Source organism: Opisthorchis viverrini (assembly GCF_000715545.1).
Source record: "Opisthorchis viverrini unplaced genomic scaffold opera_v5_89, whole genome shotgun sequence".
NCBI classification, from domain to species: Eukaryota; Metazoa; Platyhelminthes; class Trematoda; order Opisthorchiida; family Opisthorchiidae; genus Opisthorchis; species Opisthorchis viverrini.
In genome coordinates this window covers 1,395,128-1,410,487 of record NW_008751744.1, presented here as the reverse complement: position 1 = coordinate 1,410,487, position 15,360 = coordinate 1,395,128, and the positions used below count along the sequence as shown (strand labels likewise).

General features: G+C 45.2%; 2 protein-coding genes across 2 annotated transcripts in view; one reads left to right on the top strand and one right to left on the bottom strand.

Annotated features, from left to right (window-relative positions):
- T265_04981 (hypothetical protein) overlaps window positions 1–3,044 on the bottom strand; it is a gene marked incomplete at both ends in the record, with an annotated part of 11,862 nt that extends 8,818 nt beyond the window's left edge. Inside the window, 3 exons of the mRNA XM_009169858.1 lie at window positions 133–236; window positions 582–756; window positions 2,887–3,044. Coding sequence (XP_009168122.1) covers window positions 133–236; window positions 582–756; window positions 2,887–3,044 — 437 coding nt within the window. The remainder of the gene's footprint in view (window positions 1–132; window positions 237–581; window positions 757–2,886) is intronic.
- Window positions 1–15,273, top strand: part of T265_04980 (hypothetical protein) — a gene marked incomplete at both ends in the record, with an annotated part of 31,010 nt that extends 15,737 nt beyond the window's left edge. The window contains 2 exons of the mRNA XM_009169857.1: window positions 13,207–13,684; window positions 14,498–15,273. Coding sequence (XP_009168121.1) covers window positions 13,207–13,684; window positions 14,498–14,915 — 896 coding nt within the window. The remainder of the gene's footprint in view (window positions 1–13,206; window positions 13,685–14,497) is intronic.
- Between the last annotated feature and the right edge of the window lie 87 nt (window positions 15,274–15,360).

Here is a 15,360-nt window from a genome sequence, read left to right as displayed (position 1 = left end):
CCGTAAGGCAGCAGCGTTCGGCGGGAAATGCCAATGTATTACCATTTTTACGGAACACGTCGCCATACATGTTCATACAACCAACCTGGAGTGTCTGGAGCCTGTTCATCAGACCTCTACCCATGGACTAACCTGGTATGAGAGACTGTGAGTGTCACGCGGACCCCCCTCCCCCCAGTATAGCTCAATGGGTCGCCGAGGTACACAAACTGCCAAATTACGGTAAGGTCCAGTCTCTTCAGGACGGTCGAACCCGACAGTGCCCTCTTGATCGCTCCTGTCCCATCTTACGTTCTTCGGAAGCTTCCGCAGCTGAAGGATTATCCGATTATCGGGACGTTCTGTTCAGTTCTTCAGGAGGAGCACACATACTGTCCATACATGGTACTCTGTTGGTCCAGCTCCCAATACTAGGTCGAGTTTCAGAGAACCAGAGATACGAATCATGGTCAAAAACCATCCCAGTCGTAGACGCACTCTCGCACTGTGCACATCTCTGATAGAGTCCTTGAAAATGGAAGTAATGTCCGAGTGGTTGAATATTGTACCTAAAAATTAAAAAAATCGTTCAGCCGTAACACCCTTCTGGTGCCTAACTGCCATGCCACGTGAAGGAAGCACGAGGGCTGGGATACTGCCAGGTTGCCCAAGCCTAGACAGGGGAAGTCGAGAGGCAGAGGTCGGGTTCGAACCACGGACCCTCCGGTCAGTAAATTCGTGAATATTGTACCTGCTTGACAAAGGTCAAGCAGGTCACTGAAATGCCGAAAGAAAAGCTTCTATCCACTTCAATTTGAATCTAATCTGTTGTGCGTGAAATGCGCTCATTTACACCAATTTGTTTTTAACCTGACTTCACGTTAGAACCAAATGAGTATGCTTGGCGAATTTCGTACAGAACATCAGGTTCACGGAAAATTCGCCCACCTGATGAGCTTCAAGAAGTGAGAAACCGGTTGTGGGCTATCGAATGGTTTGTGAGTTGTGTTCCTCTAAACAACGTCCTTCAAACAACGTTCGTCTGGCTATCGGGCGTCTCATTAGAAGGGTTTATTAACAATTTTTTAGGTTGTTTGTGTTGGATTTTCTGGAATTTGGTACTCAACTATTGTGTATCAATTAGTAAATGAGTGCATGTGCAGACTCGGCGACAGTGAGTGACGTGGTAGAAAGATATGAAAAATGTTGTGAAATGCCGGATTATGTTTTATACAACCTGCCTCCCGAAATGTGGTCTTGGTATTCCTCAATTTCGCTGTGGACATAACAAGATGTGACCATCACTCCACGACCAGTGGTGCCGCAACTGCCTATTCACACTCTGTCCAAATTAGTATCTCAGAGTATTCGTGATAGGCTAACATTAGTGCCTACTTGTTCGCTTTTCAGCTTACTAGACTGAGCTCACTGTTTTCATGTAAGAGTGAGACGTGTCTATTCAAGCTTGTGTTACGAGTACCCGACAAAACGGAGCGAATGTTTGGATGGTTACTTTCATTGGTTTTGTGCATCTCCTAGGTACGTTCATTTTTCGTTTTCTTTGATACACGTCGACTAACGTTCTCCCGGAATAGTCTAGATCTCTGTCGGATTAGAGTTCTAACAGTCTGACGCTCCGTTACACATCCAGCGTCCAACCATGGGCCTTTGTGCCGCAGGACGCTTGGGTAGTATAGATAGTGTAGTCATAATCATCACTATCCACATTGTCCTCGCGTGTTCCAGCTGTGTCCATGAGCCCAGTACAGAATGTTGGCAATGTATCACAATACTGGCAGTTCGCGTGCTTTTATTGGTTGTTAGTCAGGTGGTCTGTTCGCCGAGCTTACAAACGTTTCGTTAGCAAACGAGAATATATCATCTTTGCGAAGAGATTGTGTACACGTTACACCGGCTTTCTGTTCAGTGACTAAATGGTGTGTTGACAATAAGGCGCTGATTGCGTAAGCATTCGGAACCATTGGATGAACGCATTCGGCTCCCGCCTTTTCTTTGAAGCATTCCTGGAAGACGCTTTATCAGCAGAACTGGTTAGGTGTAACGGCGTTTGTAGCCCACTTTAGTTATTACCCTTCTCCCAAATGTTGCCATACTGAGCAGCCAACTGGACGCTTTTCTTACCGGTAGTTTTTTGGAGAATCGATACACAACGGCGAATCAATAATTCTCCCACACAAATACCGTATGTCTGCGTGTGCATGTGCTCTGAACCCCTCAATTCTGTGAGTTCATAGTGACCGTTCTATTATTGATTGTACTTTGTACTGCCTAGTTCCGAATAACCTCGTTGACTTGAATAATTCGTGATTTTGTTGACCTTAGGCGGTTATCTAATATCTCTTGCTTGAATCAGTCACGACCAGTAAACGTTTTAGCTGTTTTTTTTGCAGACAATCTTACCTGTGACAGGCGTACGCCATGTTACGTCTGTCTCACTTATTCCCACACCCTCGCTTCGCGTTTTTGCCACGTCACCGACTTGTACAGCGATCGATCCGCGCTTTTTAATCACGTCATGAACAGTCCAAGTTACTCAGTTTTTTCTTCTGTCGCATTAGTGGAACAGAAACCGTCTAACACGACACAATTCAACGGTCATTTCTGGATCGTAGATCAGCTTGCGCTGATCGTTGATGTATGCAGTAACATGAATGGAAACAATGAGTACTAATATGTACAGCGATGTCGTAAACTCGTGGTTTGTGACTAGTGTGGTCGTAACACAAGAAGCTGCACATCTCCACCTCCCATGTGATTGTGCTTTAACGACTTACAAACGTCCTTAAAAAAAACAAATTACGTGTCTCTCAGATCCAGTAGACAACAGACAGTTGGCTCTCCACGCTGCCTGTAGCTGTTCGCCTCGTCCTCCATATCACAGCCTACTTCACTGAGAGATGGGCGAGATGGCTCAAGTGGTTAGAGCGCGAATTTACTGACCGGGAGGTCCGTGGTTCGAATCCGACCTCCGCCTCTCGACTTCCCCTGTCTAGGTTTGGGCAACCTGGCAGTATCCCAGCCCTCGTGCTTCCTTCGGGTGGCATGGCAATTAGGCACCGGAAGGGTGCTGCAGCTGAACGCTTTCTTTCTTTTTCTTTTCACTGAATATTCAAAAAAAAACTGGCTGTGAGTCTATCATGTCCTTGCAGAGCAGCTGTTCCACATGTCATGTTGTTCCCAGCCGTAAATTCCTCGCGTTCGCCGGTGGTTTTCAAACATGGACACATCACTTTGATAGGTGATCTTCCTTAGTCTAGAGAATCTATTTGGTAGCCTCTAATTTTTGAGCGTGAGTGATGCGCTCCTTTCTTTGTGCGCAAACCACCGATCAGCAAGTGGTTTGGTTTTAGGATTCATTTGGAAGCCGCATCCGCTGTGAACCACTGCCACATTTCCAAAATCTTTGCAGAACATCCAAGAAGAGCGGAAACTTTTACGCAACAAAATTTCGGTCCAGGTTTGGTGTGAACGCTGCTCGCAATAAGTGGACTGTTTGTCCCTCCGAAATGTCATCACATAATCGTCTGGGACCTCTTCCGAGTCCCAGCTACTATTACAGTGTTTCTACTTAAGATCACTCTTATTGTAGTAATATATTGGCAGCACAATTAAACGTGTAAGCAAATTGGGCCTTCAACACGTGGGTTCCATTCCTGTATTCCTCTTATCCTCTGTGAACAAAGGAACCACTGCACTTGGGTGGATGGTTCGTGCGCTGAAAAACTACACTATCATAGTGAGAAATAAATGGGAACAGTACGTGATATCTAAGAACCAATATTTCTCATGAGTGCCAACTGCTTCCTCTACAGTTTGCCTAATCGTCCACAGATTACTCCACCATAAACGGCACTTTGAAACACTGGTTGCAGATTAACTTGATGTTGATTGGTGACCCGACTGAATGCCAACTGAATCTCATTAATGGTATTATTCAAATGCGTGTACTGCAAAAAGGCAGCCTTTGTTCCAGTTGATAGGATATTCGAGGCATCGCATTATATTGTCCTGACGGGACACACCCCATACGGTTCGCAAAAACTCCTCGGCAGCCCACGGCCGGTTTCACGCTTTTGGAGACCCATAAACGTCTGAAAATTTGCATTTCTCCAATAGCGTACAACTTGGTGTCCAAGTAGAACATGAAGTTGGAGAAAACCCGGGTAATAAACCTGCCTGATGCAAGTAGGAATAAACTAGTCATGGGCTGTCGAAGAGTTTAAAGCGCTATTACGGATGGTCATCACCATCATAAACAGCAACATCAGTGCTAACACTGAGGGTCCTGGTGCTAGTCTATCGTAAGCATTCCGAGCTGTCTATATTTTGGAGCGCTCGATCAGACAACGTGGAAAGAAAGTGACAGCGCGAATGCCGCTGACGTTGATTAGCAGCCATTCCTTGCGGTGTCCCCAACCAAGCGCAGTGGATTACGGGGACCCCATCCTAGAAGGTGGACCGTACCGACAACACCGGAACTCTTCGTAATTTCTTTCACATCCTTCTGTCTTGTCATATGTTGTCCATCTCTCAGTTTTCGCCATTCTGAAGGGGAACAGCACGGAGAACGACACCCGTCTCGGTGATTGATGTTTCGGCGTGCGTTGCACACGACCAAGCCACCGCAGCTGATGATTGCGGATGTTTTCGAAGACGGAGGTACCTGCCGCACAGCCACATACCCGTTTTCGGGTACTTCGTTACAAGTACATTGATTGCATCCGGCACTTCTGAGACATCAATGGTCAAAAACCTGAAGACGCGTCGTATCATATGTCTGCTGAAGCACAATCACACAACAATACAGCCTTACTGTAACCTGGTGCACGCTACCTTATTGGTATGCCTTTCTGAGGTCACGAGCGACGCCAGTTGGCAAGCGCGATTCTGGCGTTGGAGACTCATGTACTAACATCATCAGACACTACCGTCAGGGCTGATACAACTGGATAGTGTGTTCCGTGATGGATATGTCTGACGGTCCGTTGCTGGTACATTGTGCATTTGTCAGGTATCGACAGTAAGACATTGAACGCAAAACGTGAGGACGGGCATTCTCAGTGAACAAATCTATCTGTTTTGGTTAAAACTGATGTTCATTGTTGACATCTTTGTATTATTTAAATGGTTTTATTCGAAGACTCGACGAGGTGTCCATCCCACAATAAAGCAAAACCTGGAACTCGCTTGATCACAGGCCTGGGATGGGACTTATCAGGTCGTTCCATAGCACAGTTTAGTGATGGTGAACTACTGGTCAATTCGAACAATGTTTCTCACGTCTCATGATGCACAACTTTACCTTTCCAACTGTATGCTGATCATCAACTGTTTATGACCAGCAAGGACTTTCAGCAAAACCATTTGCACTATGTGTGTGCCCTGGTGGACACTCAATTTGATCATGTGGTTATCAGCCACTGATGGACAGCCACAATTCAAGACTTCCGCGTCTTCTGGGCACCCAACCTGAGTCCCATCACACCATATTGTGAGAACCTCTGACTATTCGGTTTCCTTCAGACCCTTTCCATTGGGCAAGAACTGTCTATCTATCATCTTAGCAGAACTGCTATAGCTCAGCAGGATCAATCTGACCTTGGTCAACTACTTTCTACAGCAAACCAACACTGTAGTGGTGAAAGGAAGAAGGCCTTCGCTGCGGAGTTATTTATTGGAAAATGCCAACTGACCAGTTACAGACTGTTGGACAGGGAAGCAAAACTGTCATATGCATCTTGTTTACAAAAACTGAAAATCCATCTTCTTCTGAACTCGTCTTCCTGAACTTTCCTGGATATTCATTGACTGTTGCTCAACTCCAAGCAAATCCTAAAAAGCAACTCCACAAATTCCGCAATAGATCTCACTTTTCAAAAGACGCAAAGCGAATTACAAGGAGAAAACATACTACTCACCTGCCTTCCCCATCAGTAGTATCACCGTTACACTGGTAACTATCACATGGCTGAAGCATGATAAAATGTGAAAGGAACTATGCTAGCGGCAATTAGTACTGTCTGTCCGACTTTTTTGATACGATCAACTGATCGACCACTGGATATCGTCAAAATCGCTTGTTCTGATTGATGCCAGGAAATTCATTCCAGTACGATGACGTACACCAATCTCTCAAGCGCCAAACAGTGAAGAGCTCATAGATATAGAGTAGGTTATATAGATTTTGAATCTGACATCATCTTAGTGCAGACGGTTTGGCATGCACATCACACCTGAGAAGTGTAGATGGCTGTTGCATGACTGAGTTTGAACCCTAATCTCATGCTTGCAGATGAGCTGAGCAAGGCTCAACTGTGTCATTTCCAGTAATCCATTTGAAAATGGGAATTCCCTCCGAATTTGGAGGGCCAGGACAGCGTTTGTGGCGCAGACGTGGCATCAACTTATCTGTCAAGTTCACTATGTTGCGGTGCGTTACATATTGTTATATGGGTCAGAAACGTGCCCACCGTGAGCTAAGGACTTTAAAACGCTTTCAATATTTGACCGTCGATGACTTCGGAGCATTGATCGAGTCTGGTTGGAACCTTGGGTCAGTAACGCTGAAGTAAATCATATGGATTTCACAAATGATAGATGAGCTAATCAGACTATGAGTTGCACTGGTTTGGTTACATGCTAAGTCGACTGCAGTCTATTAGTACACAGGTGATGATATCCATAATACAAATCAGAAGGTGAATGTGCACTAATAAAAGTTTTTAATATGGTTGCGACACGTATAAAAATAAATACAGTGCGAAAATGGGAGCAAGTCAAAAAGGGAACTTATCGGATGCGAGAGTCCCTTGGTGGAAGTCCGGACGGCGGGATCGTGTTTTTTCTCCGCAGTTAGACTGCTACACGTACTCCATGGTTGTCCGTGGACTTGTGGAGAGGTTGACGTCCTGCTCCCTGCGCGCGCGCGAGTTTGTGTTTCGACTGGGTTCGGTTTGACTTTATGTAGATCCCAGTGTGTGTATGTGGGCGCGTCGGCACATGAGTGGTTGCTATGCTGACTAGGCGGTGCAGACAATCGATGTCCGATGAGCCAGCTTAGTGCGACGTGTTGGTGCGTATGAGAAAAAAGACAAGCCTCGCGATCCAGTGAGCGACTGTGAGTTGAACAGTCAAGTATGTGTATGACTGGGTCGCTACAATTCCTCGAGTGGAAAGGAGTCAGGAGCGGTCGAGCAGTGAGGGTCGTTACCAGCAAAGTTAGCTGTGCTGGTTATTACAGAACACACCAGGGGTTAGAGACATCATCATCATCGACAGCATGACCTCAGTGTTCAACACCGATGCTTCACTGCCGTACTGCAGACATGGCCTAGTCACGTGCATGTATCCGAGCTGTTTGCTCTAATGCATTTTCCTTTTCATACCTCCTCAATGAAAAGTGCAATATGGACCCTAGATTTACGCCTTGTCGCTGTCAGCTGCTGCCTCCACTGCCTAGCTTATCCACTCCCATCTCCTTAGTTCATCGGCGAGGATATGCTTCATAGCCTTGGGTTTAAGTTTGAACCTAAGCACAGCAACCGTTGTTGCAATACTTCTCTAGTTCGTTACCATTTCCTGTTGGATACACACAGGACGGAGAGCCGGTGAGTTTAGCATTAATCTGAACGTACCTGAGGAACAGTAATTTACTCCTGATCGCCCACTTGGTTGAATAATCAGGCGCTATTGGTGTCGGAGCTCTCGTGCTCAACTAATTTCCTGACCGTACACAATCCTACTCCATTTGAATCGGCTTTTCTTTTCTGGTATTTCTTTTTGTTTCAGCTGAGAAAACTTGGAATTATTCCGCCTTTTTGCCTATCCCTTGATGTGGAGGACTTTATTTTTACGGAGCTGGCAGCGCGTTGTGGCTAGACTGAATGTGAAGTAGGTGATCTCTTTTCAAATTTAATACTGATGATTTTGTCACTAACTGGTATGAATTCTACATAGATACACACATGTGGATTGTTCCCAAGTCCCTCCATCTTTGCTTGCTTTACAACTTCACGAATGATATCAGTTGAATATTCCCCGTTTTATCGTGTCCTGATCTCATTCAAAATCAGACAGGAACCCTCATCCTTGGGTTGGAGTTCGGGATTCATCCGAGAGTATCAAAATGGAAACATTTTGAATATCTCCTCATCCAAATCACCTCAATACAACCCACTTCGAATGATGTGGTCAGTCAGTTGAAATCCCTAGCGATGGGCCTGTCATCGGGACCAGTGAATCCCGGTAGAGCAAGCTTGATTTATCACAGTACAACTTACCAACCTGCCGAAAGTTTGTGCCACCAGGTAGCAGCAGCGGTTGTGGGCCGAGTAGACTACGTACACAAGATGAACACCTTACTATCGGACATCTCAAAGTGTATAATTGATACGCAGCAACCTCATGGCATCCAAGAAGAGAAACACAAGGTGAGCTGCGCAGTTGACGCAGGGAATCTTAACTTCTCTCGTCGGCGAACGAGACAGACAGCCATGATCACCCCGTAATTTGTACACGGTTGAAGATGATGGGAATCATCATTAATGCAACGGTTCTAATGGTGTACAATTTAGTTCATGGCGTCATGTAAATTTCCTCTTGCTTTCCATATTTTCCACTGATATGTCCGCAACCATGTTAGTCTGTTCCCGAAGAGTTTGTATTAACGTTCAATGTAGCAACATATCAAGATATACTATCGGGACTGGGAGTGCTTAATGGGCCCAAAGAAGCATGTTACTGGCAGTCAGTTATCCAGGACTTCGTAGGATCTTGTAAGTAGTACTGAGGTTACGGTTTCTGTTTTACAGTACGTCTAGGGAGAACAATCAATGAGGGAAACCTCCGAAGTCAATTGGTCTTTTGCGGTTCCCGTCGAGTTCCACCTGATAATCACGTGATAGGGGATAACTTTGCATGGATCAACAGTCATTCCAAGGTTTGAACTAAGTATTTTCATTTAGGTGAAAAACGCTTGAAACCGTTGAGCAGCCATCATTTTCGGAAAGGTTAGCCAACAATCGGTAGATTCATTGCTGGGCAACGTTTTGCTTTTGACACAAGCTTCGTCAGACCAAGTGACTAGGTTACGAAGCAGAAGGTGAGTCAATCAGCCAAGTAAAGCTAAGTCTATGTTAAGTGCCGGCTTGGTGGTTTTGTGTGTAAGGGTGGGTGACCAATGTTAGGCCGATGGGGGAACCTACGTGGGTTTGGGTCCAGCCTAGGGTCTGGTTCTTCTGGTTCGGTTCACGTGGTCCACTGCCTCGGCTATCAACCGCTTTAGTGTGAATCGCAGTCGCCGTCTTGAAAGCTCCCACATTCTCCAGTTTTATTATATGTCTTGTGTCCAACGCATGCACCACCATCGCTGAGGCCTTGACCAGCGATCGGTGGTTTGTTTATCCTCCTTTTATGCTCACCAATTCCGGTGCGCAATTCCCTGGCACTTTATCCTATATGAACCTTAGTGCTGTCGTTTCAGTTAAATTTATACAGATAGTCCCTAGTCCTGTCAACCGAGAGGAGACCTTTCAATTGCACCAAAACTGAGCGTAGCATTTTCCTCTTCTGGAAAGCTACTCGAATGTTCGCCATGTTAACCAATCTTCTAATAACCTTGCAGATTCTTGTATTCACGTCATCTGTCACTCCAAGATGCGTAAAACGCTCCACAACTTCGAGTGCTTTCCCCTGGATTGTAAATGGCGTGTTTAGTAACTGCATGTGCAGGAGCACGACCCTACACTTTGAGGGTACACATCAAAGGATAGAATTACTTTGGTCAGATCATCCAAAAACAGTTGCGCCTTCTCCTCCTCTTCGAAGATGAGAATGATGTCGTCTGCGCACTCCAGATCGACAAGGTTTTCTTCACAGGCTATTTGAACACCGAGGTTTCGGAGACCCTCCAGCGTTCGTTTCATGATTTTATCGATCACAAAGTTAAACAGGAATGAGGAGAGTGTGTATCCCTGACAGACACTAGTTTGTGTTCGGAAGCTTTTGGAGAGCTCGCCGTATACACTCATACATCCGGAAGCTTGGGAATACAAAGAGCTTATTATTATGTTCACGAACTTCCGGGGCATTCCTTGCCGGGCGAGTGTCATCGATTTACAATGGGTGAATGTGGACCGTTTCAGTATACTGACACCTTTGTGCCATATTTTATTATAGTGCCACATGAAATAGGAGTATGAACGTACGCGTGCATGGTTTGGGCGAGTTCGGAAAAACAATCTAGTCCCAGCAGTCTAGCTGTTAGCTCTTCACTGAACTACACAAGTCTGGTTACTTACTCACTGGTAACGAACCTGCTTCTATGAAATAGCCCGGTAGCATTCTAAGTTACTGATGTGTTGATTGGAGATAATTTCAGAATGGACGAATTGCATAACCGTGCAGATATCTACTTTGTTTGGTGCCAACTGGTTATCTGTTCCTTTTGTGAACTTGTTGCACACATTTGCCGATTGGTGATAGAATATGAACTACGCTTATGGGTACTCCATTGACACGCGGTTCTAGAAGCGGACTAAGGACAGTTATTCATTAAAGGGGAGCCTCCTATCACCCATGGGTTGCATAATCGAAAATGTTCCCTCCTGGGCGTTGTTCCTTGTGAACTAATTTCTTTGTTCTATTAGAATGCGTAACTTAGGGACTCATTTGTCTGATATTCTCGACCTTTAGGAACGAACTGAATGCTCCAACTTATTTTTTATGGTTCGTGCGCAATTCCCTGGCACTTTATCCTATATGAACCTTAGTGCTGTCGTTTCAGTTAAATTTATACAGATAGTCCCTAGTCCTGTCAACCGAGAGGAGACCTTTCAATTGCACCAAAACTGAGCGTAGCATTTTCCTCTTCTGGAAAGCTACTCGAATGTTCGCCATGTTAACCAATCTTCTAATAACCTTGCAGATTCTTGTATTCACGTCATCTGTCACTCCAAGATGCGTAAAACGCTCCACAACTTCGAGTGCTTTCCCCTGGATTGTAAATGGCTCCTGCATGTGCAGGAGCACGACCCTACACTTTGAGGGTACACATCAAAGGATAGAATTACTTTGGTCAGATCATCCAAAAACAGTTGCGCCTTCTCCTCCTCTTCGAAGATGAGAATGATGTCGTCTGCGCACTCCAGATCGACAAGGTTTTCTTCACAGGCTATTTGAACACCGAGGTTTCGGAGACCCTCCAGCGTTCGTTTCATGATTTTATCGATCACAAAGTTAAACAGGAATGAGGAGAGTGTGTATCCCTGACAGACACTAGTTTGTGTTCGGAAGCTTTTGGAGAGCTCGCCGTATACACTCATACATCCGGAAGCTTGGGAATACAAAGAGCTTATTATTATGTTCACGAACTTCCGGGGCATTCCTTGCCGGGCGAGTGTCATCGATTTACAATGGGTGAATGTGGACCGTTTCAGTATACTGACACCTTTGTGCCATATTTTATTATAGTGCCATATGAAATAGGAGTATGAACATACGCGTGCATGGTTTGGGCGAGTTCGGAAAGACAATCTAATCTCAGTAGTCTAGCTGTTAGCTCTTCACTGAACTACACAAGTCTGGTTACTTACTCACTGGTAACGAACCTGCTTCTATGAAATAGCCCGGTAGCATTCTAAGTTACTGATGTGTTGATTGGAGATAATTTCAGAATGGACGAATTGCATAACCGTGCAGATATCTACTTTGTTTGGTGCCAACTGGTTATCTGTTCCTTTTGTGAACTTGTTGCACACATTTGCCGATTGGTGATAGAATATGAACTACGCTTATGGGTACTCCATTGACACGCGGTTCTAGAAGCGGACTAAGGACAGTTGTTCATTACAGGGGAGCCTCCTATCACCCATGGGTTGCATAATCGAAAATGTTCCCTCCTGGGCGTTGTTCCTTGTGAACTAATTTCTTTGTTCTATTAGAATGCGTAACTTAGGGACTCATTTGTCTGATATTCTCGACCTTTAGGAACGAACTGAATGCTCCAACTTATTTTTTATGGTTCGCCGCAGAAAGACTACTTTCTTACCCAGAAAAGCAAACATTTTCTAGAAGGACTACTGCAGTGTGCGTGATTTGAGTTGCTGTTTTCGAAATGTCTTATTTGAGGAACTAGTCTGTTCGATTTGTTTCACTGTTCCTACTATTCCCAAGTGCTCTTCCTGTCGAAGGTCATGCAAATCCAGCCCGACCGATTTTCGATCATTCATTTTCTCTCAGCATATAAAACACGAAGCAATAGACGGGGCTTTAGAAGAGTACCATGTGCAATGAATGAGCCACTTTTTAAGCCTGACCATCCGTCCAGTCCATCTATCTTTTTGTCACTGCTTAGTACCTGAGGATGAACTGGATACCTTCATTAGACTTGTAAGACACAAGTGTTACTCTGCCGTCAAATCTTGATGCTCATGTGTACAGCTACACTTCTCTTATGTATCCCACATATGGCAGCTTATGTACAGGGGGATTTAGGTAGACCATGGTGGTTAAACTCTGACCTTGTGTGTGCACTGATGACCGACAAGATCCAATCGTGCCTTTGGGAACCACTTTAGAGTTATTCTGCGTGTGAATTGGGCAGTTGCTTATTTGTTTGTGATTTTGCTGGTTTACACTGGATGCGACGCATTTGTAGATAAACGAGTCTCCAACTCAGAGCTTGGATCGTGTCTACGTATTCTGTCCGACAAACACCTCGCTGTCAATACAGTGCTTGTCTATAGAACACTGGTTTGGATAAACATTAGTTCGCTTATTTATCCGGTCTTGGCAAGAAGCGTAACTAATTATCTCCTTCATACTGTCTTCTAACTGAAAATGCTGGATAGCCAACCATGGATGTCGCCCTTGGCGTTCAGCAAGGAAATAGGGTTGGTGGAGCTTCGGGCCTACTGAATCCCCATTGAGCCATCATGCTAATAACCTCTAAATAGTTACAAAGTAGCTGGTGATCGATATCTTGCTCATCTTTTCACCTCCTTTCCGCTCATTCCTCCTTGTGTAGCTTCCGGTTTGGGTTCACTGGTTCGCGCACTGTTTGGTTTGGAAAGTATCCCGAGGGAAGTTCCTTTGAAACGCCCACCACTGCGGCCCAATCCAGTCGGACAAGTAACAACTATCTTGCCTCTCCTATTCTCCCTCTCATTACTGCCATCTCCTGGCCTGTCATAAACACCAAGAATAAAGACGATGTTGAAGCAGAAACCAAAGAGCTCTTCAACAATGCACTTCGCTCTGCTTGGGCGTCAGACTTTGTGAGTGCGGAGCGTACACTCAACAAGTTAATACGTCACTTGCGGGTAGCCTACTTTAAACGCTTGATAAGCGATTTGGAATACCTTCACCAACGGTCTCGCGTGTCTGCGGAACTGGCAAATGTGAATTTGGCTTTAGGCAAACTTTCAACGGCCGAGAAGCTCTTCAAAGAGGTCATTCGCAATGTGACAGCGGCCGGCATACCTACCGATGACGCCATGGTTGTGGAGTTGTCTTTGAAATTAGCCTTGGTCTACCAAAAGATGTCGCGATTGGAAGAGGCCGCTTCCGGGTTTCTGTACTGCATCGAAACTCAAGAGAACAGATTTGCCTCCGGCAACATAGAGGATGCAGATCAACGAAGCAATGAACAAGCTTTGCTGGGTATGTGTCATAACTACTACTCAAAGTAAGTAGTAAACTAGGGTTCACCCCCTAAACATGTTTCTTTCACCTATACTATGCATGCTTGACCTCCGCATACCACCATTGAAGCACTACTCATAAGTTTGCTATCTAGATGGTGTTTTGCTATGTATCGAATGTCGCATCAACTAAGACATGAGGTGACCTTGTGCAGCACATTCATAAACGAGAGATTCAGTTGGATTCGATTAAGTCTCCCATCAAAGTCAAACTAGCGTGCAAGTGAGTGTGTTTCGCGGGTTCCCTACCTTTTTCCCGTCATGTTTCCCCAACTTCCTTTGGTTGGACAACTCCAACGTCTGGTTCATTATGGACTCCTCACAAAATGGTCTTTATTTGTTTTTGTGCGGTTTAAGTGCATAAGTCTCACGAGAGTCACGAATAGCTCAGTTGGTAGTTTGGGAATTGGGTAGCTACGCATTGAAGACGAGAGCTTTGATGCACAGGCACCACTGACTGCGCGATTGGGCTATTTCTCCCCGCGTCATTAACCATTGGTACGTTGAGTCTCGGGGTCCTCATCCAAGGAGGTGGCGGTTGTTGACCCGACTAAGTTTAGTGGTTAGTGTTTTCATGCTTCGTTTCCAGGTCATACACTGTCCATCTATCGGTCGCTTCCACTCAACACAGGGCTGGGCGAAAAGAGATCTGCCAGGCAGACGCAGTACATGTCCTAACCAGTGTAACTAGCTGTAACAGCTAACTAACCAAAAACTGTGACTCATGATACTCTGTGTTTTTCAACCTTTTCCGATTTCAGTCCTTTGTCAGTTTTGTCGTCTCTGTTTCCTTGCAGATTCTTATTCGAAAACGGAGAGAGCGAGAAAGCACTTGAACACGCCAAGAAAGCTCTTGAGTTGGCCAACAAGCTCTATGCAGACGACCATTTCAACTGTCTCCATCTGTTGTGTGATGTCTCTGTGCTTTTGATTGATCTTAACAAGTTTTCCGAGGCAAGAGCTTGTCTGGAGCGCGCAGAGAAGCTTGTCCGTGTCAGACTCACTCAGGACTCCACCGACGTAGATGGGGTTCAGTCTTGTCTGGCCCATATTCTCCTTCAGCGTGTAGCCCTGGAAGCCCAAGACGGACAGGTGACAGCGGCTAAGACGTATGCAGACGAGGTGAGCAAAGTCGCCTCTCTCCTCCATGCTCCTCAGACGTTGCTGAAGCAACTGAAGGAGTATCGAAAAAGATATGATTTAGATGTACAGTAGTACTTTGTCGGAGATGATACCCTTCTGAGACAATTTGTACAAAACCTTTCGCTTAGTACACCTACTTTTCATTCAGTGTGCATTTTAATCTTTGGAAAAAAGGAACTTTCTTTGGGAGATATCATGTTTCGTAGTGAGGGCCTTTCGTACATGGAGCGATCACTTCGGGCGTTTTTGATACGGATAGGGCTAAATCGTTCGTCTTTCGTATGATCTCAGGCATGATGTTGAATTGACCCAAGTGTTGGTTTTGGTCGCTCCGAAGATAGAACATCACCGGAAGAGTTTTTGGCTTTCTTTGAAGAGTGAGTGACCCTGTACATAGGATTTTACGTTAATGGATCGGTGCAGAGGATTGATTGGCCGATCGTGTCCAAACTCACAAGGGTTGAAGTTTTTGCCCATGGTCTCTTTGCTAGTTTGTTACCGTTGTGATACACCTGTC